At 37.9% G+C, this 24,154-nt stretch overlaps 1 protein-coding gene across 9 annotated transcripts in view; it reads right to left on the bottom strand.

Annotated features, from left to right (window-relative positions):
• The window catches only part of TLK2 (tousled like kinase 2), a 106,615-nt gene that overhangs the window by 24,021 nt on the left and 58,440 nt on the right, over positions 1-24,154 (bottom strand). For all 9 annotated transcript variants that reach the window (XM_034641203.1, XM_034641204.1, XM_034641208.1 and 6 more), the window contains 7 exons: positions 17,715-17,810; positions 16,408-16,500; positions 11,344-11,454; positions 10,122-10,258; positions 4,570-4,722; positions 2,253-2,319; positions 889-986 (listed from right to left, as the gene is read on the bottom strand). In XM_034641203.1, coding sequence (XP_034497094.1) covers positions 889-986; positions 2,253-2,319; positions 4,570-4,722; positions 10,122-10,258; positions 11,344-11,454; positions 16,408-16,500; positions 17,715-17,810 — 755 coding nt within the window. The remainder of the gene's footprint in view (positions 1-888; positions 987-2,252; positions 2,320-4,569; positions 4,723-10,121; positions 10,259-11,343; positions 11,455-16,407; positions 16,501-17,714; positions 17,811-24,154) is intronic.

The raw sequence follows: 24,154 nt of genomic DNA, 5'->3' as shown, positions 1-24,154 counted from the left end.
CAATATTAATCCTGAAATTATTCTAATTCTGAGAAACTGACATGCTTGCAGAGAAAGGCGACATGACTGTGTGGCGGTTAGCTCTGGAGCTGTTGGGTCACATAGGTACAGGTCCCTGGTCAGGCTGAGTCTCACTGAGCCACTGCGAAGATGAGATGACAGCATCAGGCACGTGGCACTGTGCCTGACACACACAGAGAGCCCAGTCATGGGAACCACTGCTGCCTGCCACTTCACAGGAAGAAAAGGCCACGGCTCACACTGGCCAGACAAAAATACAGGAGTTACAGCTATGCCCAAAAAAATCACCTTTCGGAGTCAGAAAAACACGGGAAAGAACAGATTATGGACCGAACCTACTTCTCACTTTAATCTACTTTTCAGTTGCAATCCTTTGAAGGACTTATAAAAAAGGTGGGCATTCATCTACAATTAACGCACTGACCCTCAAAGTCTTGTTTAAAACCTCAACGCCCAAATGTCCCTTAAAGGTCATTCCAAAACCAGTGCCATCTCAACCCGGTAACCTTCCACGACACCACACTGTCACCCATGCTTCCATTCAGCAAGTCTCTGCAGGATGAATATACAGTGTATGCCAACCACTTACAACTGCAAAGCTATACTCTTTTAGTGACCTCTACTTGTGTGAAAGCACTATAATACATGTATAGATACTATTTAACGTATAAATCTTAATATATTTATATATATTTAAACTAAAGCAAATCATAGTTGTGTTCACAGACCCGTATTATACCTTGCAATAGAGCTAAAATACACCGTGGAATCATTTACCCAATTTATAGTAAGCAGAAACATCATTCTTGACCATTCATGTCAAAGTGTACAGCAGTTTCCAACCCAACACACCCCCAAGTTGCTTACTGTGAATTATCTTCATTATGTATCCTTTTTAGTTCCCTGATATGTAGATTTCTAACCCTTTCTAGCCTTTCCAGCTCTGCCTGGATCTCTGCTTCTTCCTAAAGTGAAAAGGAAAGAAATAGCTCAGAACACAGGACACTACCTTCTCAGAATCTCATTTCAAAACAGCAGACATTTCTCTTTTGAAAAACGAAGGGAAAATGTTCCTTTTGAACTGAAAAAGATTTTTTTAAGAGCTAGAATTTTAATCATAAAAAGCCCACAGCAAATATTAAATAAAATTCAAACCATACAAAGGAATACAAGTAAGAAAAAAGCCCTCTGCTCCCCCATCCCTCCTCTCCATCATGGCCATTCCCCAGATGTAACCGCTGTTAAGTGTCTTGTGTAAATTTCCAGAAATGTTCTCTGTATTTACATATAAGCACACAATCATCATCATCTTCTTCTTCTTTTTTTTTTTTTTTTAACAAAAATTAGATTCTCTATCTGGTTCTGATCTGTAAGTATGGATCATGCTTGGTGCCTTAAGTTTCACTGACTTAACAAGACTGGAGAACCCAGTGGGAAAGACAAACACACACCAACAGCAGTTTATTAAATGCTTATAGACCATCATGACCATAAGCAGCATCTACCAAAAATGTATGGGCTGCTAACTTTAGGAGATGACCAACCTACATCCAAGAGGCCTCTGTGAACACTGTCAGTAACAATTTTTATGTGGGTGCCTTTGTGTTACGATATGGCTGGTACAAGACCTTCTTTTCTTAGCCAGTTCAGATGAGAGGTAAGAGCTACTATGTGATTTAAAATATCCTAAGAGTTTTCATATCAAATCTGAACCATCTGCTAGTATTGTCTATTTAATTTTTACTATGAGGATAACTACTTATGAAGCTTTATGACATATACAGAATTATCTATTAGAACATCATTGGTTGAAAAAGTGCCCCCATTGGGTGGCTGGAGTTGACTCAAAAACTGAAAGACATTCCATCATTAGAAATACAAGAGAGGCAGGGTGCCTGGGTGGCCAGACAGTTGAGCCTCCACCTCCTGTGCCTCTCTGCCTCTTGATTTCGGCTCAGGTCATGATCTCAGGGTCCTGAGACTGAGCCCTGAGTCAGGCTCTGCGCTGAGCAGGGAGTCTGCTTGAGATTCTCTCACTCTCCCTCTCTCTCTGCTCCTCCCCCCCGCTTGTGCTCTCTCTCTCTCCAACAAATAAATAAATAAAAAATAAATACCGGATGTGATAGTGAGCTTAACTAACTCAAGATTTCTGCAGGTCTGTCAAACCACGACATGTGCTCCAATACCACACGTAAAATAATTTCTCCAGACATATTTTTCTTTACACTTACCTTTTTAAGATGACCTAATCTGAGTTTGAAGATTTCTTCTTGTTCATGGTATTCTGCTAATGTTAACCTGGAAGATAATGGTAGAAATCCCAATAAATTATTTGAAATCGTAGTGTGCCTATTAAAAAGAGAAATGCCAAAGCACGTCATATGGTATATTCAGTCTCTGTTAAAATATCTAAAATTATCTTGCAATCCTTTGACAAGAGAAAACTTCTGTGATTTATCAGATATGACAAGAAAGGACTGCAAAGCCAGAAAAAATGAGAAAAATAAATGTGCTATATTTTTATGTTATTTATGAAATGAGTTTTGTCCATACAATCTCAGATGAAAATCCACTGGGAGAGGTAGCCAGAAATTATATGCGTTAAGTTTTTTTTTTTTTTGAAGGGAAAAATAATAAGCCAGTGGATTTGATGATTTCTGATAACTCTTAAGACTTTGCTACTATAATAACAAGAAGAATGACTTGGTGGAAGAGTCCAGGATTTGGAGTCTGAGGATCTAGGATTCAAAGTGCAACTTAGGCCACTGGCCATGTGACCTTGGACAAGCAACTTAAACTTAAGTCTTAGTTTCTTAAAAATGCAGCAAGTAATGATCCCCATCTAACAAAGCTGCTGTGCCCATTAAATGAGAATGTGAAATAATCCATAAATTGTAAAAAAGTATTTAAACACAATTCTCAGAGGGCTGACTTGATGGGTGATCACTTATTCTGTGTTCCACCTACCCCAACTGCACCCTTACATCTTAAGGATGAACATTTAAGAAGTGACAGCTCACTCCTCCAACCTCACTCTCTTCACACTCTAGAAGTACACACATAGACTTCAAAGCTTCTATCCTAAATAGCAGGAGAAAGAAACAGCTATTCTATCAACCAGGCAGGGCTACAAAATAGCCTCTGAGATCTGACTAAAATAAAATAAAAAGAATAACAAGAAGAAATGTATCCACTACGGCTGTTACACCTGTCTCTTTACAGTGACAGACATACTTACACCAATTAATCTGTATCACACCAGTAAAAAAAGGAGAAATGAAAAATCATAGCCAGGGACTCTCCCTGCCTGAAATAGGTTCAATACCAGGAATGATAATGTGACTCACTCTAAGGCTCCAGAGGAATGTTTTTGGCTTCTGGCCAAAGGAATGAGCCAAGTCATAGATACTCTAATTAAAAAGTGGACTGAAAGCCTTCTAGCCTGACACAGGACTCCAGATGGCAACTGCTTACTGACACACTACTGGCCTGGACTGCATTCTAATTATTGTTCTCTGGCAAGGAAACAGCTTATGGCTTCTATTACTCCTAAGCCAATGGTCTTATGCACTAGCGTTTGATAATTTTCAAGTAATACTGGAGGGAGAGTCCCTTCACAAAATACGGGAGTGACAGCAAAAGAAGACAATGATCAGATTAATGTGTACAGCATTTGCCCAGAAAATCTTTCAAATCTGGGCTCCTACTTGGACTTTCTGAAAGGAAATGTTTTAAATTTAGAGTCTAGTTTTAAAATATTTATTTATAAGAATGAAGATGCTTCCCAAGCTTATTCACTGTATTTTTATCACTATACTCAGTGTAATTATTAGTTTATTCATCTGTTCATTTCCCCTAAATAAACCACTGAGCTTCTAAGGCTGGGGCTGTAACCTTTAGCTCTGTATCCCCAGTCTCCAGAACACTTAACACAGACTTATTAAATGAATGTCAAGGAAGAGGCTTCCCTGACACATCGGGTATGTATGGAGTGAGTACTGGCATTAAGCCATCTTTCTCACTGGAATGGGATGTCATGGGCTTTTAACAATGGTGTAATACAAATATTATTATACTTGAGATGGATCATGGGCTAATATGTTTTTGAGAACTGATAAGAAAACATAAAGGCAAAGGAACATATTTTAAATAGGTAAGTAACACACAGTAATATATAGGTAATCCCCACAAGATGACACCAATGTACCATAACCCAGAACCACACATAAGCAACTAGTGTATCATTTGACTACTATGGTGACACCACATTTGTTACAAGAGTGGCCAAAGACCATGACATCAAGGTAAGCGACATTATTTCTCCCGCTCATTCAAAAATACCTAAATGAGATCAGGACTAAGAAAATGAATTAATCTTACATGGTTTTTATATATAAGTTGTGAATAAATCCGTTAATGTAACTAAAAAGAAAGCTAATGCTCTGGAAATCCCCATAATTTATCATTTTGTCCTGTGGCACTCAACAGGACATCAGTATTTTGGGGGAGAGTGCAGTATCTCACAGTTCACGTTAATAGAGAACATACGTTTCATTTTCAGCTCCGTTGGTCTTGCTTTTCCTCTGTTTCTGCTCATTGGTTGCTGGAGGGGCCTGTCCCATGGCAGGAGGTTTCCGCTTCGCTAACATTTTCCGTTGTCTTTCTATCTCTTCCCTCTGTGAATTTATCCTTTCCTGCTGCCTAGAGATATAAAAGATGTTGCACAGAAGAAGGTCAAAAAATTGTAACATGGCTGCAGAATAAACACAAATATCTTGAAGCCTATGTATTTGACAGACTTCAGAAAAAACAAGCCCCTTTAAATCAAGTAGAGATTTGATTTTAACTTCTAGTTGAAAAGTCAAATAACTGACGACAAAGGTTTTTTTTGGAATGAGTCTGTACTTTAAGACAGTAATTATGATTATTCTCAGACCAGGAAAGTAGGCAGGAACAATATTCAATTTCCACTGCAATCTTTTTTTTTTTTTTTTAAAGATTTTATTTATTTATTTGACAGAGAGAGACAGCCAGCGAGAGAGGGAACAACAAGCAGGGGGAGTGGGAGAGGAAGAAGCAGGCTCATAGTGGAGGAGCCTTGTGGGGCTCGATCCCATAACGCCGGGATCACGCCCTGAGCCGAAGGCAGACGCTTAACGACTGCGCCACCCAGGTACCCCTCCATTGCAATCTTACTTTCTGACTCAAGGAAGAATTTATTTTTCTTTCTTTCTCTTTTTTTAAAGATTTGATTTATTTATTTGTCAGAGAGAGAGAGAGCAAGAAAGTACAAGCAGGGGGAGCTGCAGAGGGAGAAGGAGAAGCAGGCTCCCCACTGAGCAAGAAGCCTGATGCGAGACTCATTATCCTAGGACCCTTAACTGACTGAGCCACTAAGGCGCCCCTAAACTAAGTTTTTCAAAAACAAGTACATTCAGAGATAGCACAATGAGAGGCCTTGCAGCTTGTAAAAAACTCCTTAGGGAATGCGACATAAAATGAATTCATAAAAAACATATATAAAGATTCTCCAGATATCTTAACACCATCATCATTAGAGGATTTCCTAATAAGTCTGAATTTTCTATAATAAACCCATTTGCAAATTAGGAGTCAGTAAAAATACCAGTATAAGAACACCACTTTCTCTTGTGTATGCCTAACAAATATTAAGGTTTGGAGACCTGGCATACTAAAGATATACCAAGATTTGGGATCAACCATTTAAAAGACTAAAATCTTTAAATCACCTACCCTAGTTGAGAATCAAATGCTAGCTCCCTTCTCCTTCTCTCTCTACCATGCTTCTCCCACCTCCTTTTCTTGATCCACCTTCATTTCTGCAGAATAATGGAATCTAAGTTTTTAAACCTATTTTCAAATGAAATCTATTCAACCCTCTTCCCTGAACACTTTAGTAGTCAGTCTCTTGACCTTCCCTACACTCAGTGTATTTTCCTTGGAAGAATGGCAACCAGAAAAACAAGACTATATTCCAGGGTAGATGCCCACAATTTATGCTCCCATATCTATAAGGACAATACTGTAAGCAAGAACATCATTTTAACCAAAAAAAAAAAAAAAAAAAGAAAAAAAATTAGCAGTGATCTATAGATAGCTCCTGAATATCCCAGAAAAAAATTTTTAAAGATTCCCCAAATTTCATGTTCTGTATCTACTGTAAAATGGTATGGACACCCAAGGGAAATCTGTCATTTATAGAATCAACCAAGAGTTATTTTTCATCATGGCTCATGTGACCAAGAATCAGATGGTTCGCAAGAAATCACTTTAAAATGGGATTCTGGGGGTGCATGGGTGGCTCAGTCGATTAAGCATTAGACTCTTGATCTCAGCATCATGAGTTCAAGCCCCGCACTGGGCTCTACACTGGGCATGGAGCCTACTTAAAAGACAAAAAAAACCCCTGGGTTTCTATAATTCCTTATACACCAGAATAAATACCTGGACTATCATTACAATGCTAGGAAGTTTAATTTACTCCTGCTGAGAATTCATATCTTAAATGACCACAATTTTGTATACAGGTCAAATCCCATTACTTTAATGTTATTTCAGTATAAACAAAATCTTAATAAAGAATTTTTTCCCTGTCTGAGGAAAGCATCGTAGGAACCTAACTGGAAAGCCAGGACCTTTGAGGAGTGCAGTAACCACTCTGCATCTAGACTTTCCAGTCTGCTCTTCTAATCTACAGATTCTGGACTTGAGCGGCAGCCCAGCCAGTCCTGCTCTCTGCAGACTAGCCAACTCCCACAACCCAAACCTTTCATCTATCCTGTCAATACGGTTTCTCCTACCTAATGGTGATTTTGTGCAAATCAGTGGTTTTCATAAACTGACAGACTTTTCATTTGTCTGAAGTCAACGGCAGTTTCTTGACTTCAGCAACAAGGATCTCCCTTCTGTCCTGAATGGGGTTTCCTCCAATTCTAACTCCAAGTTTTACTTATCTTCCTCTCCCTAGAGTTTGCTTGTGTCACTAAATGTGTAAATGTATGATAGAATTTACGACCCCCCAAATTCTCTAATTGTCTAATATATTCTACATCCTTCACGTCATCTGTTTGAGCTTCGTGTTTCAGAAATCTTGACCCAAGGCCAGCATACACTTTGGCTCAGTATTTAATGGTGAAATTTACATCTGTTTAATAAAACATGAAAACCATACCCCTCATCAATAACAAATTTTTTATTGCCTTGCCACTGACTGGGACTTTAAGACTTACTTATATTAGAAAGAGTGTACTGAAAAACCACAACATGTAACATAACTACATTGTCAGAATTACTTTTTCAACAGGTTCAAACATACTTGGAAAAGGAAAAAATTGCTAATCCGGCCAAAAGAGAATACAATTTTGGTATGCTTTCCTACTAGCTGGTAATCTCCCATTTTAGGGAATTGATAAAGATCACTTGGAAAGAGCAGAGAAACAAAGTAAAAACCAAAAAACTGCACTGAGGGTCCTGTTTAGACTGTATTTGATTATCTAATTTTTAAATGTTCTATAGTTCGTCTCTTCCCATAAAACCTAGCACTGCTACCTGGTGTTCAGCTACTTCACCCCCAAATTATGTATCATGGAGTTTGTTAAACACAGAAAATAATCATTTACGAGGACATCAAATACAACCTTTACAACTGAAGAATTTCAACTTCTGCATTAAAAATGAAAGGGAATTAATTTATTAAAGTGAAACTCTAGTAGACACTAGCCAGAAATAGTTTCCCAAGAAAAAATGGCTATTCTGTAATTTATATGACCTAAAACCATGAAAAAATGCTATCGACCTAGGAGGAACAATCCCTAGTTAAGGATCTCATTTAGACAGTCCCAACTGCTCTGATGGCTCTACAGCAAAGTCACCATTTTGTACTCTGTGTATGATTTCCAGAACCTTCTGGGCCTCGGGGGCTGCTTACAGAGTAAAAAGATAAAATATTGCTATCAGCTAAGACTGTGAGCACTTCTTTAAAAAAAGTAATTACATTTTATATCTCTATACAAACACACTATCATTTTCAGTCAAAGTCTTTAGACATTTTACAGACAGCCACCTAAAGAGTAACCACTGTCAAAAACTGGCAGCAGTCACCATCACATCTGGGACTCAATCGAAGCACTAGGTGGCTTTGGCCAGTACTGGGGGTATATCTTCGGGTGCCATTCTAATGAAACTGGATGGTGTGCCACTTTCAGGGCAATTTGCACGTCCTGGTCAGGGTGTCAAGCCTCCGTGTGGCAGCCATTTCCACTGCCACGGTGCATTTCTGCCCTCCCCAGCCACCTATGCTTAGCACTTTGAGTGGATGTCATTCTGAGCCTCTGGCACACGGCTTAACTCAAAAGGTTTTGTTTTTCCTCCTGAGTACTGTATCTTTGACTCAACAGCTAGCCTCTTACCACACCAAATTATACAGACTCAAGGTACGTGTGTGAGGCAAAGACATACCTAAGCCAAGTGGAGGGTAATAACTCACATATAAAACAGTGGCTGCTCATGTGCAATCCAGAGGTTAGCATTATTAATAAGATCAATATCTGTACTTTATTTCAGGTATAAATTTGTTATTTCTTTATGTTTCATTACTATTAAAGGAGTCCCAACACTCTCCAATTACTGCTCAGTACGTTACTTCAGCAAGGAAAAATGGAAAAGCAGTCTATGGAATCCTCCAACTCACAGTGACCTACAGATCAAAAGTTTGCAAGCCCACAATTAGAAACACAACGCCCTACCGCCAGTCTCAGATGGAAATAATCCAACAAAAAAAGATAAGATATACCGAAAGACACTATAACCTAAAGATATATATATATAATATATATATTTTATTTATTTATTCGACAGAGATAGAGACAGCCAGTGAGAGAGGGAACACAAGCAGCGGGAGTGGGAGAGGAAGAAGCAGGCTCTCAGCAGAGGAGCCTGATGTGGGGCTTGATCCCATAACGCCCGGATCACGCCCTGAGCCGAAGGCAGAGCTTAACCACTGTGCCACCCAGGCGCCCCCTAAAGATAATATATATTTTTTAAGTCCAGAACTAATATTAGCTATTTACACAGTTGGAATTTCAGGATTTTATTTTATTATTTTATTTTTTTTAAACGATTTTATTTATTTGACAGAGAGAAACACAGTGAGAGAGGGAACACAAGCAGGGGGAGTGGGAGAGGGAGAAGCAGGCTTCCCACTGAGCAGGGAGCCCGATGCGGGGCTCGATCCCAGGACCCTGGTATCATGACCTGAGCTGAAGGCAGACGCTTAATGACTAAGCCACCCAGGCGCCCGGAATTTTAGGATTTTAAATGTTAATTCCCTCCTTGAAGTAAATACTTAAATGTTTCAAACTGAACTTATGATAAAGTGAAAGAGTGCTCAAGGTCCCAAGCTGCTGACAGACACACACTGTGGCTGGCTCCCAGCCTGACCACTGGCTCAGTCCCTGCCTTTAAGGGAGCCACTATCTCGAATGACTGGACACCGTCTCCTTAAAAAGGGCCTCAGTGGCATATCCTACAGGGTTCTTCTAGGGTTTTACTTTGTTTTACACCTAACTCAGGACATTCTTTCTTAGGTCCTTGCCCATTTCATTTTTCTATATGCTCACTAACTCCTCGTGAAAATCCATTACATAATTAAAAAGATAAGTTCTAGATTTTTTCTTAACTTCAGCAATTGATTCTTTTCTTTTAAAATATTTTATTAATTAATTTATTTGAAAGAGAGAGAGAAGGAGACTCCCCCCTAAGCAGGGAGCCCAATGTGGGGCTCGATCCTGGGACTCCAGGATCATGACCTGAGCCAGAGGCAGATGCTTAACCGACTGAGCCACCCAGGCACCCCTAATTCTGATTCTTTTAAAGTTTAATGTGAGAACTCATTTAGTATTTCTCTGATTACTTGTGTCATTTTTTTCCAGGACTTCACCTCATTCCCTATGTTTCTTTACATATATATGTAGGGACTAAAGCTGAATGAAAGACTACCGCAACTAGAATTTTTAATGACTACAATTACAGAAAAGTTAGAGCAACTTTTCAACTTCAATTTAATCACTGCATTCACTTACTTGATAAGGTTCTGGAAAGCATAACCATCTGTCCATTGTTCAGTAAAAGAGGCTCCATGTCGAACAGTGGTAAAGTGGCCCAATCTCAACCGGTCTTGCATGCTCTTATCTCTACACGCCATCTTCTCTTGTTTTGACTTAGGGGAAAGGACAAATAAAAAAGAACCTTATTCTCTGATGAGAATTCATAGATATAGCATGGTGTTTACTTTCTGTACTTTACGGATCAAAGTTTAGTACAACTGGCTGACCCCACATGGTCTTCAGGAAGTACCCTAAAACTTTAAGTATGTTCTCTGTATTAACGGAAAAAAGTGGTTTCCTTTCTATAAAATTGATGAATTAAAAGCTGAAACAACATTCTCCTCAGTATCTTCGACATCACTAAAATAACCTACTTCCCTTTTACCAATGCTCCCTGTCTTCTTAATAGCATTCCAAAGATTTCAGCAGAAGTAATCACCAATCTGTGGGAAACCTCTGGCTTATAATAATTTATTTCATGAGCAGCACTGCTATCTTTCAGTAGAAGGTTAGTATGTACTAGGGCTATAATAAAACTTTCAAGAAATAGTTACTAATAACAATTAAAGTCAAGTCACAACTAATCAATTACTATAACAAAGGAAACATCAGCCAATTAAAGTAGTCGCACGTAAGTATATGTCAAACTTAATTTTTTTAAAGCACAAAAAGAACTTAATTATCACATTATTATATATGCAAGTTACTCCAAATACCGTCTCTAAAACGGAAGTGTAGCTATTGCTAAATGTCTGCAATAGTAATAGGATATGCACTTCAAAAGATAGGATGAATGTAAGAATGTAGGAGAGAGACACTGCAAATGAATTCAAGTAGGCCAAGCTGTCCCTGTCCAATCAACATCACACTCCAAGCAAAGCACAACCAGAAACAATGCCCCAAATGATCACTCTGGATGCTTGGACAAGTGTCCATGTAAGAAAGAATTCTGATTGTCAAATCATAAGAAGTCTTCTCCTAAAAAGCCCTACTTTAAAATATTTTCATCTCAGGTAATGAGTAAGGAGCTACAGCAATGCCACCCCCTGAGCATCTGGGGATGCAGGGTTCAGGCCACCACGACACTCACCTTTCCTTTTCTTTTCTTTTTTTTGGTGGGAAACAAAGCAAAGTTTATTGAGCAATGGCAAAGTGATAGTACAAAGCTCCCAAGGAGGGAGGGGATCCCGACACTCACCTTTTCTATAAGGAGTTTCTTGCTCATTGTCACACATCGATTTAATCGCTCTTTGTACTTCTCTAGCATCTTTTGCTGTTCGTCAATCTGCCGCCTCAAATCGCAGTTGGCCTTCAAGGGGAAAACATTTTTTAAATTAGCTCTAAGGAAGATAGATTAATACAAAAGCAGCTTTCAGGGAGTCCAAACAATTTCTTATTGCTCAATCAAAAGCAAAATTAAGGTTCAAAGAGCTAAGAGTAACTAGATTTAAAAAACAAACACTTTATTCCTTCAGTCTCTCTTCATAAACTTATCTATTGAGAAAAGCTGAATTGTTACTACAAGCGGGCATGTTGTTCTACTGACCATAGTTTACTCTCAAAAGGCAGCTATAGATAAATCTAGTCTATCACATATAACTAAACTGTCGCAAAATAAAAAACCTGCAATTAAAGAAATGTTTAAAATACATTCAGAAGGTGATTAAGCACTTTACAGCACTCACAGAATACTTACAAAGGAGAATTAAGCACAAAAAAATTACGGAATTTTAAAAAAACCACATAATGTTCTTATGTTCAATTGCTCTTTGTTTTTCTATTCTTATTTCCACAGAGAAAGAGACAAATTTACATAAATGTTTCTTACCAGAGAAGCCAGGCACACCCGTGCCCACATAAGACAGAACTAACAAACAAGATGAATACGAGGTCCTGGTTCTCAAGAATGCCAGAATGTAAATACACAGTTAATTCAGCTGTGGTCAGAAGGATGGGCTAAATACTTTGAAAAAGTCAAACCTCCTACAATAACAGAGAAGGGAAGAACCACTAACCCAAGGTCAATTTTGACTTGCAATTTTTAAACTTATTCTTGTATTAACAAAAGATCTCTACTCTTTCAGCAAATAAATGCTACTTTATAATAATGTGCTTGAGTTGTGAAAAAAGATCTGGTATTTCCCAATCAAATGATATAAGTGTTTCTGAAACATAAAAAGCACAAATGGAAGATGTAACAGCATACACAATTTTTGAGACTTAATAGCTTCATTTTTAAAGTGACCAGTGTACAACAGCTTCCATCTCCAATTTCTACTCATATGTATAATTTCTATCAGTTCTTTGTATAGAGTTCTATGGACCATTATCAAAGGCAAAGTGCAAGTACATTGGGGTAAATGTGACTAATTCATAATAAAAAATCTAAGGGGTGCCTGGCTGGCTCAGCTGGTAGAGCCTGCAATGTCTGATCTCAGGGTTGTGAGTTCGAGCCCCATGTTGGATATAGAGATCACTTAAAAATAAAATCTTAAAAAAAAAAACAGAAAGAAAAGAAACTGTAAAACAAAGACTATGTAATGTTTACATAAAATTCAATCTCCTTTTGGAAGGTGAGGATTCCCTTAAAATCCATAATCAAATGTATGGACTCAATCTCTGACAGCTTATTTAAACTTTTAAGAATTCTAAGGGTGCCTACCTGGCTCAATCGGTAGAGCATACGTCAACTCCTGATCTTGGGGCTGTGAATTCAAGCCCCCTGTTGGGTGTACAGCTTACTTAAAAAAAAAAAAATTAAATTTTAAGGGGCACCTGGGTGGCTTAGTCGGTTGAGGGTCCAACTCCTGATTTCAGCTCAGGTCATAATCTCAGGGTCATGAGATCAAGTCCCATCTCAGGCTCCACACTGGGTGTGGAGCCTGCTTAAGATTCTCTCTCTCCCCTTCCCTCTGTCCGCACCCCCCCACCACCAGCGCTGCTCGCGCGCACTCTCTCTTTCTCTCTCTCCCTCTCTTAAATAAATAATACATTTTTAAAAAGATTTTAGTTATTTGAGAGAGACAGAGAGAGAGAGAGGGAGGGAGAGCACAGAGGGAAAGTGAGAGGGAAAAGCAGACTCCCCGCTGAGCAGAAGCCCAAAGCGGGACTCAATCCCAGGACCCTGAGATCAAGACCTGAGCTAAAGGCAGATGCTTAGCTGACTGAGCCACCCAGTATACCAAAATACAATAAAATTTTAAGAACTCTAAATTTTTGTGGTTTTCTAGCACTAACAACTTTGTATTCGGGTTTAAAACAGCACCTGCCTATAGCCTCCCGATGCAGCCTTATCTAACATCTCACCAAAATGGAAAAATCCAGTGAACCACCCATGCCTGCCTGAAAGGAGACATTAAGGAGCGTTCACTCCCTGCCCCTCCAGATCAGAAACACAAATTCTAATCAACTTGAAAAATATGGCAACTGCCTTCGCTGTCTTCCTTTCTGATATCTCCATTCCCTTGGTATTGTTCTACACAGCCAAAGAGAAAACTACAACCTTCAGAAAACAAGGGAGTAGAGGGTAATGGTGAGTAAAGGTAGCATACTGCTTCCCAGAAAATGAAAGCAGACAGTTTTTTAAAATTCAAAAAGAGTACTAAGTCAGGATTCAAGTTTTTCATATAATCCATCTTTTCAATCTTAAGAGTCAGGTGACGAAAGATGATGAGCCCATGATCCTTTTTCAGTCCAGCAGAGCTTCTCTGGACAAAACCCTGTCGGTACTGAAATTGGGGTAGGAGCTTTTTAAACCCACAATCTACCTAATTAAAATCTTGGCAATTTGGGGCGCCTGGGTGGCTCAGTTGTTAAGTGTCTGCCTTCGGCTCAGGGCATAATCCCAGAGTCCTGGGATCGAGTCCTGCATTGGGGAGCATGCTTCTTCCTCTCCCACTCCCCCTGCTTGTGTTCCCTCTCTCACTGGCGCACTCTGTCAAATAAATAAATAAAATCTTTAAAAAAATAAATAAATAAAATAAAATAAAAATAAAATCTTGGCAATGCAAGCAGCACCCATATGAACAAGAACAGGAATAAGAGCAACCCCAAGCAAGAACATATGCTAACAATGAAAGACGGAAGGTAGGTACTGAATCTAACTATGCCTCTCCTCATTGAAAGACAGAGTAAAGGAAACAACCAAAGAACAGACTTAAGTAAAAATATTTCTGAGTAAGGAAAAAGAACATCAGCTTGAGAACGATGAAAATGATCTCCCTAAAGAATCAAAAGAACATTTCAGAATACAGCTTGTCGTATTCCATAAAACACAAAAAGACATGGTGTGTATGAAATCAGAGCCAAAAACCATAAAGAATGTACAGCGTGGAGTAAGAAAATGAATTAGGGAAGGGAAAAAAAGCAAGTACACTAAAAATGTAAATACACAGAAAATATAAGGAAGACAGACTTAAGTTTAATGAGATTCAGAAAAGAAGGTCAATCATATTACATAAGACTTGAAGTGATAGAAATAAAGGGAAGAGAGCAAGGATTCAAACCAGAAACCAAGGAAGAGGCCAACGTAAGACAGAAAGAGGCAAAAATTAAGCATAACCACACATTTCCAGAATAAAAATTTAGAGACCCATGTATAGATGTACCCTGGCAAAATTTTCTGAAATATAAAATAAGGGGAGAGAGTGCCTATAATCATCACAGAAAACAGATTACAGTGTTTATTCCTTTGGTAACAGTCTTCTCAGAAATAGTAAATGCTAAAAAAAAAAAAAAATGTAAAAGGTGCACACACGTGTATGTATGTGTTACAATAAGGTGAGAGGAGAAGGCTAACAGGTTATGACACAAAAAGAATACCTTTTATATGGGAAGGCAAGAGAAAGAATTCAAATGTACAAGGAAATAAAAAACTTAACACTGATATATCCTCCTTGAAAAATAATTACTTAAAATGTATTCCAGTCAACTGAAAGTAAGAAGACAAAAACTGTGATTAAAAAAATGTACTGCGAATAAGTTTAACATGTGTAACTAATTACTGTAAATTAGGTCATAAAACTGTAATGTAAGAATTATTCTTATCTAAAATATTAAAATAATTTAATAATGATAGTCTAAAACATCAGATGTTACTCAGACCGGGCATATGGTTTAGATATGTGCTCAATTCCAGGTTTTATATAGAAGGGAGTCAAATACACTACTTTTTACTATATTTTGATAATTACAGAAATAGAGGTAAAATCTTCCAGAGTGAGATAATCACAAATACAGTGACTTTTTATTATCTTTATTAATAAACATTACTATTATTGTTAATAAACAAAATCCTTTCTTCAAACAGTCTTACCCAACAAGAAAGAAAACCTGCAGATCTGCACCCAGCTGTGTCATGGGAGCCCTGGAGGTTCCTCCAACAGAACCTTCAGGACCCCATGGAGCCAGCTGGAAAACTACTGCATTAGTACAAATGATCATCAAACCTACACCTTCTAAATCACTGCAGAAGATTAAATTGTTAATTAATTTTATTTAAGATCAGTAAGACTAATTTATATACACACTTATATATGTGTGTGTGTGTGTGTGTATATATATATATACACATACATACACACATGCTGCAAATGGCTCAAAATTACTGAGGGAAATGTAACAAATGTTTTACTCAGTTAAAAGAATTACGGGTGTTATATTTTTCAGTATTCTCTAAACTCATTATAAAGAACATATACTGCTTTTATAATAAAAAACAGATTTTTAGAGAATGGGTCAGTCAATATGCTAAAGTGCATATTAAAAATTTATTTTTAAAATATGCTGTATTTCCTAGAAGTATCTTTTAAATTCCAGATTAGGGATTTTTGAAGTTTTTCTTGTAAGCACAAAAACCTTTAGACAAATACTTATAAAAAACACAAAGTGCAAATGCAGGGCTAAAAAGTACCTGTGAAATAGTTTTAAAAATACAAGAATGTAATTTCTCTGGAATAAAAAAACAATATTTTATGTTGTTTCCCAAAGTTCCAGATGAAACACAATACTCCATATATCTATTTCCCTAGTGTATATTTAAATATTAAAATCCTAAACATAAGATTTCCAATTTAAAGACAGAGCTTAGAATATCAGTTTGATCCTAGTTCCTATTCAGATTCCCTCAGATTAAAGGAAAATATCCAAATATTTATTATTTATTATTTGGTGACAATAATTATGATAATATGTGCATAATCCAAATATACATAGTATCAATCAGTGCTTGTCATAAAATCTCTTACCACATTTTAATACTTACTCTTAACAAATCATCTATTCTTCCCTCCTTCTTTTCTAAGTCAGAATTCTTACTGTTTTCTAGTGCAGATATTTTTTCTATTGTGAGGTCAGACTATACAAAGAGAAAACAAATTAAGATTAGTCTCAAAATATTACATGTCATTATACTTTTCTCATTACTTTTCTGGGGGAAAAAAGTACTTGCAAACATAGATAGCCTGGAACCACATGGCTAAAGAAATTAAACCTGCTTTCCTCATCCTATTTAAGCCTTATTATTTTGCTACACCTGCACTTCAAATACATGTTAACTCTGGTATCAAATACATGAATTCTCAAATGATTGTGCACTGAGCAATGCAGAAACATACTACTCTAGAAATGAAACTAACTTTGAATAGAAAAGGAGTTCAGAGGAGAGAGGACCCAAATCTCTAAAGAACTAATACGCCACCTAGTGGAATCAAAGAACAGTAAGAAGGGGAGAAATGGTTTTGTGAATCAAGTCTGTTCACTGTCCAAAAGCTCTCATTCAAATAAAATTAAAATCTGCTCCTGAAGGTTGTATAGCTCTTAAGATTTAAGAAATTCTCCTAGATTGCCAAGCATCTTGTCTTGAAGGCAACACGCTGCCAAGAGACTTCAAGAGAACACAGTGTACTATTTGGCTAGTTCAACACTACAGAATGGGGGATGTATCCACTATCCTTTTCAGATACTAACTTTGAATGTTCACAACATTCCCTAAGTTAGAGAGTTTCTGAAAACTCTTTAAGGAGGGAATTATGTTGGTGTGCCACATGTTAAAAGGAGTCTAGTGAGGTCTCGTCAAATAAGGAGGTACAAGGAATAAATGAACTACTTTCATAAAGTAGGGAATTCACATTCACTGAAGTGTATTAGAAGCATGCCCTACTAAGCATTTTGTATACAATGTCTGAGAGAACTAGATAACCAACCACATTTTACAGATAATTTGTATTCAAGAACTGAGGCCCAAAAAGATACTGTAAGTTGCAGAGCCAAGATTTCAACCCAGGCCTAGAGGTCTCCAAAGTAAGTGCTCTTTCCTCACTCAATACCATGCTACAGTATAAGGATTTCTCTGCAACACACCAGATTGGTAAAGAAACACCTCAGAAAGTTAAAGCACCTTCCAAAAGACTTTAATATTCAAAATCAAGCTCTGAGTATAATACACACAAATAATGAGGTAAAGTCAGAGAAATAAAAGAAAGACAAAGAGAGGACTCACAGATTTTATATGTGGTTAGCATTTATTCCTAAGCACATCTTTGCCTCTCTGTATATTGATCACCGACCTACCTGGGTCTGTCTGTGCTGGATGGAGATCTGTTTTTGGGAGCTGCCGGAATGCTCTGTGTTGCCAGATCCCGTAGAGGATGGACTGTTTTGCTGAGCCTGTAATAAAGTATATCAACCAATCACTAGAAAGTTTTGCATCTTTCTCCACGGACGTTTGTTTTGTTTTGTTTTTTAGATTTTATTATTTTTCTAAAAGCATTGTCTATACCCAATGTGGGGGTCGAACTCACAAAACTGGGATCAAGAGTAGCAACTGAGCCAACCAGGCATCCCCCTCCACAAACGTTTGTTTGAATGCAAACAATTATATAAAACAAACTCCTTCTGATGAAAGTCAGAAGTCAGGGCCATACAGCCAAGATGAAAGTAAAACAATTTAAATGAGAAGCAAGGTTTAACATGCTAGCATGGATCATGTCCCCGTAAATAGTTTGAAGTATCAAATGTGCCCAAATGAATTTTTAAATATGTAAATTAGAGAAAATTAAAAATTATTCCTGTAATAACATCTTTTATTTTCTTTTCACTTATATGGCAATATGCTTTTGTCAGAAAAGGCTGGTGAAGCATCCACTGCACAGGGGAGGCCTGGGACTCTGGGCAGAAAGAACTGTGAACTACTATTCAGAATAATCTCCTAAATCCATAAACATCATCCATGAACACAGTGGTCCAAAAATCCAGGATGATTTCGAATATTGTCACTTGCTGACTGTAACTCAGACACAAGTGATAGGGCATTCTAAGACATTTTAAAATTAAAAGGCTTAAGTCTTAATACAATTTAACTATTTCGGAATACATAATCATACTCCCAAAAGTCCTTTTTACTTTTTTAACATTTTATTTATTTGAGAGAGAGAGCGAGCGAGAGAGAGAATGATGGGGATGGGGATGCAGGCAGAGGGATTCCCTGCCTGAATGCGGAACCCGACGTGGGGCTTGATCCCAGGACCCCAAGATCATGACCTGAGCCGACGTCAAGACACTTAACTGACTGTGCCACCCAGGCACATTGGCCCCAAAATCCTCTTAAAAACAAGAATGAACCTAACACGATACAACCCATCACAGACATAATCAGGAAATACTGGATATTCTGAAGATTATGGGCTAATGGCAATACACCTACTGCTACAATCTATCAGAGAATGTAGTGTTTCCACATGTGTGAATTTTCTGATACTTTCTATATATTCCTTAAACCATTTCTCTTATTCATTAACATAGGACCAATGTTGTGCCCACTACCTACTGAGTAACTACTGTTCACTAACTGCTTCACTATGATGGTCACAGGCCAATCCTTACAAAACCCTATAAAGTAGTTATTATTATTTCCATTTACAGATAAAGAAAACGCAAATCAGAGTTATTAAGCCCCTCTGCAGGGTCACAGAGCTAGTAAATGGGAGAATTAAGGGCTACCTGTACCCATAAGAACCACTCTCAAGGGCCACAGCAGACTGACCAGCTCTCATTAACAATCAGGGATACTGTCCCAAGCAGGCTTGTACGTAGGGTAGGCAGTATTATCTGCAGTTGTATTCATTCATTCAACAACTGCTCACTCCCTATGTCTAAGCACTATGTTAGGTGTTAGCGACACAACGACCAAGTTAAACAGACACAAAACCCAAAGGCCCAGTCATTATTCTGCCTTAATAAAGTTCACAATCCTGGAGAAGATTTATTAAGCACTCAGTAAATATTTGTTGAAACAAACTGTTAAATAAATAATCATATAATAAGCACAAAACTCCAACTGGGTTAAGTGCTGTAAGAGTATACGACAGGGCACATAATCTAATCCAGAGTCAGGGATGAACTCCTCAGGGAAGGAGTAGTATCAGAGTTAAGATTTGAAGGAAATAAGCAGTCAAGAAGAGTAGACCATCAGATCATTCCTGGGAGAGAATGTATTCGTGAACACAAAGAGAAGGGAGAAAACTGATGTGGGGATCAGAGAAGTAAAAAATGAGAAACCAGTCTCACAGAGCCTGAACATGCACAGCCTGTAAGTGATTAAAGCTGTGATCAGAACCAGGTGTAGTGAAGTCCACAGAACTGAAAATGTTCTTTACTCTTTCTATGATGCAGCAAATCTTTTTTTACTTACTAGTTAATAAGGGTCATCATGAACCTCAAGTATTACACTGAACTACAGGAGCATTATCTCCTTCAGTTATCATTAGATTGCTCTTAAAATCCTCTCCTGTGTATTTCTAAACAAATATGACTGTTAGAACTATAATTATAATAAGACCCAATAAGACATGGCTGGGGCACCTGGGTGGCTTAGTCCACTGGCATCCAACTCTTGACTTCAGTTCAGGTCATGGTCTCAAGTTCGTGAGATTGAGATCCCACCCGACCCACTGACAGGGCTCTGCACTCAGTGGGGAGTCTGCTTGGGATTCTCTCCCTCTCCCTCTCCCTCTCCCCTTAAAAAAAAAAGAATCATATGACTGACTAAAAGGCTATTCTATAATTTCTAGGTTTTGGTGTACACGCTTTGCTAAAATGCCTTTTTACATGTGCTCATTTATGATTCTAAGTTCTCTTCCGGCAAATGGGGGGGCTAGAATGTAATTCAGTGGGGTGTTTCCAAATTAAAGCTTTCTGTAAAAACAGATGTACAAATAGCCCAATGATAAGTAAAAATGCAAAAAGTTAGCTGAGCAAGTGTGACACGGGTTAGGAGGTGGCAAATCCTCATAAAAATGAAAATAATACCTTCAAAAGGTAAAAGAACTACAGAAATATAAGGACCTATTATTGTGACAAGTGAGTCCACAGTAGAGAAAAATGCTCTAAGTCTGATCATTCATTCAATATTAACTGTGAGCCTCTGTGCCGGCTCCTGGTTAAACTCTAGAAATGCAAAACTGGAAAACAGAGTTTACAGTCTCCCAAATAAGAACAGAAGTTGCTGGCCTCGCTAAGCAGGCCACTGTGGTTGTAAATTTAGTCCAATCCCTGCCTTGCAAAACACTCTCCCCAGATGTCTATATTCTTTATTCCTATCATATAGGTAATATGGTTTCAAATTCATGACGGTAAGCTGGATCTCCAAAGTCCTACCGATATGCAAAGATTTTTTTTTTTTTAGTAAGGGGGGTTGAGGAGGGACAGAGAGAATCTTAAGCAGGCTCCAAGCCCAGCACAGAACCTGATGCGGGGCTCAATCTCACAACCTTGAGGTCATGACCTGAGCTCAAATCAAGAGCGGGCTGCTTAACTGACTGAGCCACCCAGACGCTCCTGATATGCAAATATATTTTTAAAATGAAATCATAACAGCACTAAGAAACAAGAGAGAGTCATGGATCAGAAATATTTTAAAACATTAAATTTTAAGAAACATTCAAAAGTAGCTGGGTTCAAATCAACAGAAAAAGTGAAATAAAGTCATAGCTCAAAACATCACCAGTGAGCAGGCTGGGTCTTTTCAAGGGAGCTCCTGAAAACCTTTACACTGAGACCTAACATTTGCAAAAACCAGGAGTACCCATGTGATAATTACCACACAATTTAAAACCTATAAGGTCCAGTAAAGGTCCCCTTTGATCCCCCCTTGCATACTGAGGGGACTGGATACTACTAACTTCTGACAGGACAGAGCACAAGAACAGATGTATTAAATAAAACTGAAAAAAAAAAAGTAAGTATTTAAAAATGAAAAATAAGTGGGTCCAGGGGAGGGATGGCTCCTGGTGTGAATACTGTGGCTTGACAAAAAAAAGCAAAGAAAGTACAATACCCCTACTGTCCACAAGTGATATAATGGAGAAAAAATGGAATGTACTGCAAAGAGTAAAAGAGTTTACCCATCAAAACAAAGCCCTGCTTATTTTGACACTTGTGGAGGAGCTGGTCTTTCTGCCCAGAGTTAACCGGACACTCAAACCTCACAGTCAGCCCTCCCACCCTTTGGGAAGCAGCACTATGCTACTTGCACAGGAAAACCCATGCCAACAACCTCTATTAACCACCCTAATTCATTCAACTAAAGCCAAACACACATTTTCAAGAAACCAACAGCACAAATGGGAAGATACAACATAAAAAGACAAAGATCCAGGAGAAAACAGGTAATTCAATTAAAACAACTTTAAAAATAAAAAGTTCAAAGAGGGCCAAAGGATACTACAGCTATGAAAATTAAAAAACAGCAAAGAATATGAAAAATAAACTTAACAAAGTAAGACAGATTAGCTAAATAATAAAATGAACACAGTTGGATACAGAATCGGTCATCTGGAAGACAATGTCAAGAAAACCTCCCAGAAGATAAAACAGAAAGTCAAACAAAGAAGGAGAGAAAAGTTAAGAAACGTGAACAACATAGAGGCTCCAAACACAATCTATTAGGCTTTCCAGAGGAAAAGAACAAAGAGAAAAATGATCAAGAAACAGTAAAATAGAAATTTCTGAGGTAAAAAGGTATGTTTTAAGAGTAAAAAAGCCTAATACAGGACAAGCAGCATTAATGGAGGAAAAAAAGGGTGGAGAGACTTCAAGAACAAAAATGATATACTACACGATCATCTCAATAGATACAGAAAAAGCATCCAGCACTCTTTCATTTTTTAATTCAAATTCAATTAATTAACATATAGTATATTATTAGTTTCAGAGTTCAGTGAATCACCAGTGTTATATAACACCCAGTGCTTGTTACATCATGTGCCCTCCTTCATGTCCATCACCCAGTTACCCTCAGTTTGTTTCCTATAATTAAGAGTCTCTGATGGTTTGTCTCCCTCTCTGATTTCATCTTGTTTTATTTTTCCCTCCTTTCCCCTTCGCTCCTGTTTTGTTTCTTAAATTCTACACAAATGAAATCATATAATTGTCTTTCTCTGACTGACTTATTTTGCTCAGTATAATACCCTCTAGTTCCATCCACATCCTTACAAATGGCAAGATTTCTTTTTTTTGATGGCTGAGTAATATTCCATCATATGTACATATGTATGTACGTATGTATGTATGTGTATACACACACACGTGCGCGCCCACATCTTCTTTACTGATTCATCCATCAATGGATATCTGGGCTCTCCATCGTTCGGCTATTGTGGACATTGCTGCTATAAACACTGGGGTGCAGGTGCCCCTTGGGATCATTAAATTTGTGTCTTTGGGAAAAATCCCTACTAGTGCAATTGCTGGCTCGTAGGGTAGCTCTGTTTGCAACTTTTTGAGGACCCTCCATACTGTTTCCTAGAGTGGCTGCACCAGCTTGCATTCCCACCAACAGTGTAAGAGAGTTCCCCTTCCTCTGCAACCTTGCCAACATCCGTCATTTCCTGACTTGTTAATTTTAGTTATTCTGACTGGTGTGAGGTGGTATCTCACTGTGGTTTTGATTTTTATTTCCCTGATCCAGCACTCTTTCATGATAAAGACACTCAATAAACTTAGAATAAAAGGGAACTTTTTCAACCCAAAAAAGGCACCTCTGAAAAAACATACAGCTAACATAACACTGTCAAAGATCACATGCCTTCCCCCTACAATCAGGAACAAGACAAGACAGGATGTCCACTTGAACCACTTCTGTTCAACATTCTATCAGAGGGCAACTAGGCAAGAAAAAAAATAAAAGTCATCCAGATTGGAAAAGAAGAAGTAAAACTATCTCTATTCACAAATGACATGATCCTGTATACAGAAAATCCTACATGAAAATTATTAGAACTAAAACACAATCGCAACAAGATTGCAGGATATAAGATCAATATATACAAATTAACTGTATTTCTCTAGCAATGGGCAATCTGAAAATAAAATTAGGAAAACTTGCAATAGCATCAAAAAGAATACTTAGAAATAATTTTAACAAAAGGACGAGATCTATACACTGAAAACTGCAAACATTAATCTCATGTTCATGGAATGTAAGACTTAGGAGGGCAATACTCCCCAAATTAATCAATAGATTCAGTACAACTGACATAAATCCCAGGTGGTTTTTTTGTGGAAACTGAAAAGCTGATCCTAAATTCTTAGGGAAAGGCAAGGGATCCCACGGCCACAACAATCCTGAAAAAGAACAAAGTTGAAGGAATCACACAGCCTGATTTCAAAACTTAAGTACTACAAAGCCACGATAATTAAGACTGTGATTCTGACATAAGCATAGGCATACAGACTGGTAAGAGTAGAACTGAGAGTCCAGAAATAAACCCCTTACATTTACGGTCAACTGATTTCTGATAAGGGTGCCAAGACAATTTAATGGAGAAAGGACAGTCTTTTCACACAAATGGTGTTAGGACAACTGGATATCCACATGCAAAAGAATAAAGTTAGACCCCATTCCTGATACCATACATAAAAAAATAATACAAAATGGATCACAGACCTAAATATAAGGGCTAAAAGGACATTGAGAAGAAAGTACAGGAGTAGAGAGGTTCATGACCTTATGT

Source organism: Ailuropoda melanoleuca, chromosome 13 (assembly GCF_002007445.2).
Source record: "Ailuropoda melanoleuca isolate Jingjing chromosome 13, ASM200744v2, whole genome shotgun sequence".
NCBI classification, from domain to species: Eukaryota; Metazoa; Chordata; class Mammalia; order Carnivora; family Ursidae; genus Ailuropoda; species Ailuropoda melanoleuca.
Note: the sequence above shows the minus strand (reverse complement) of the source record. Positions and strands in the feature narration are given on the sequence as shown.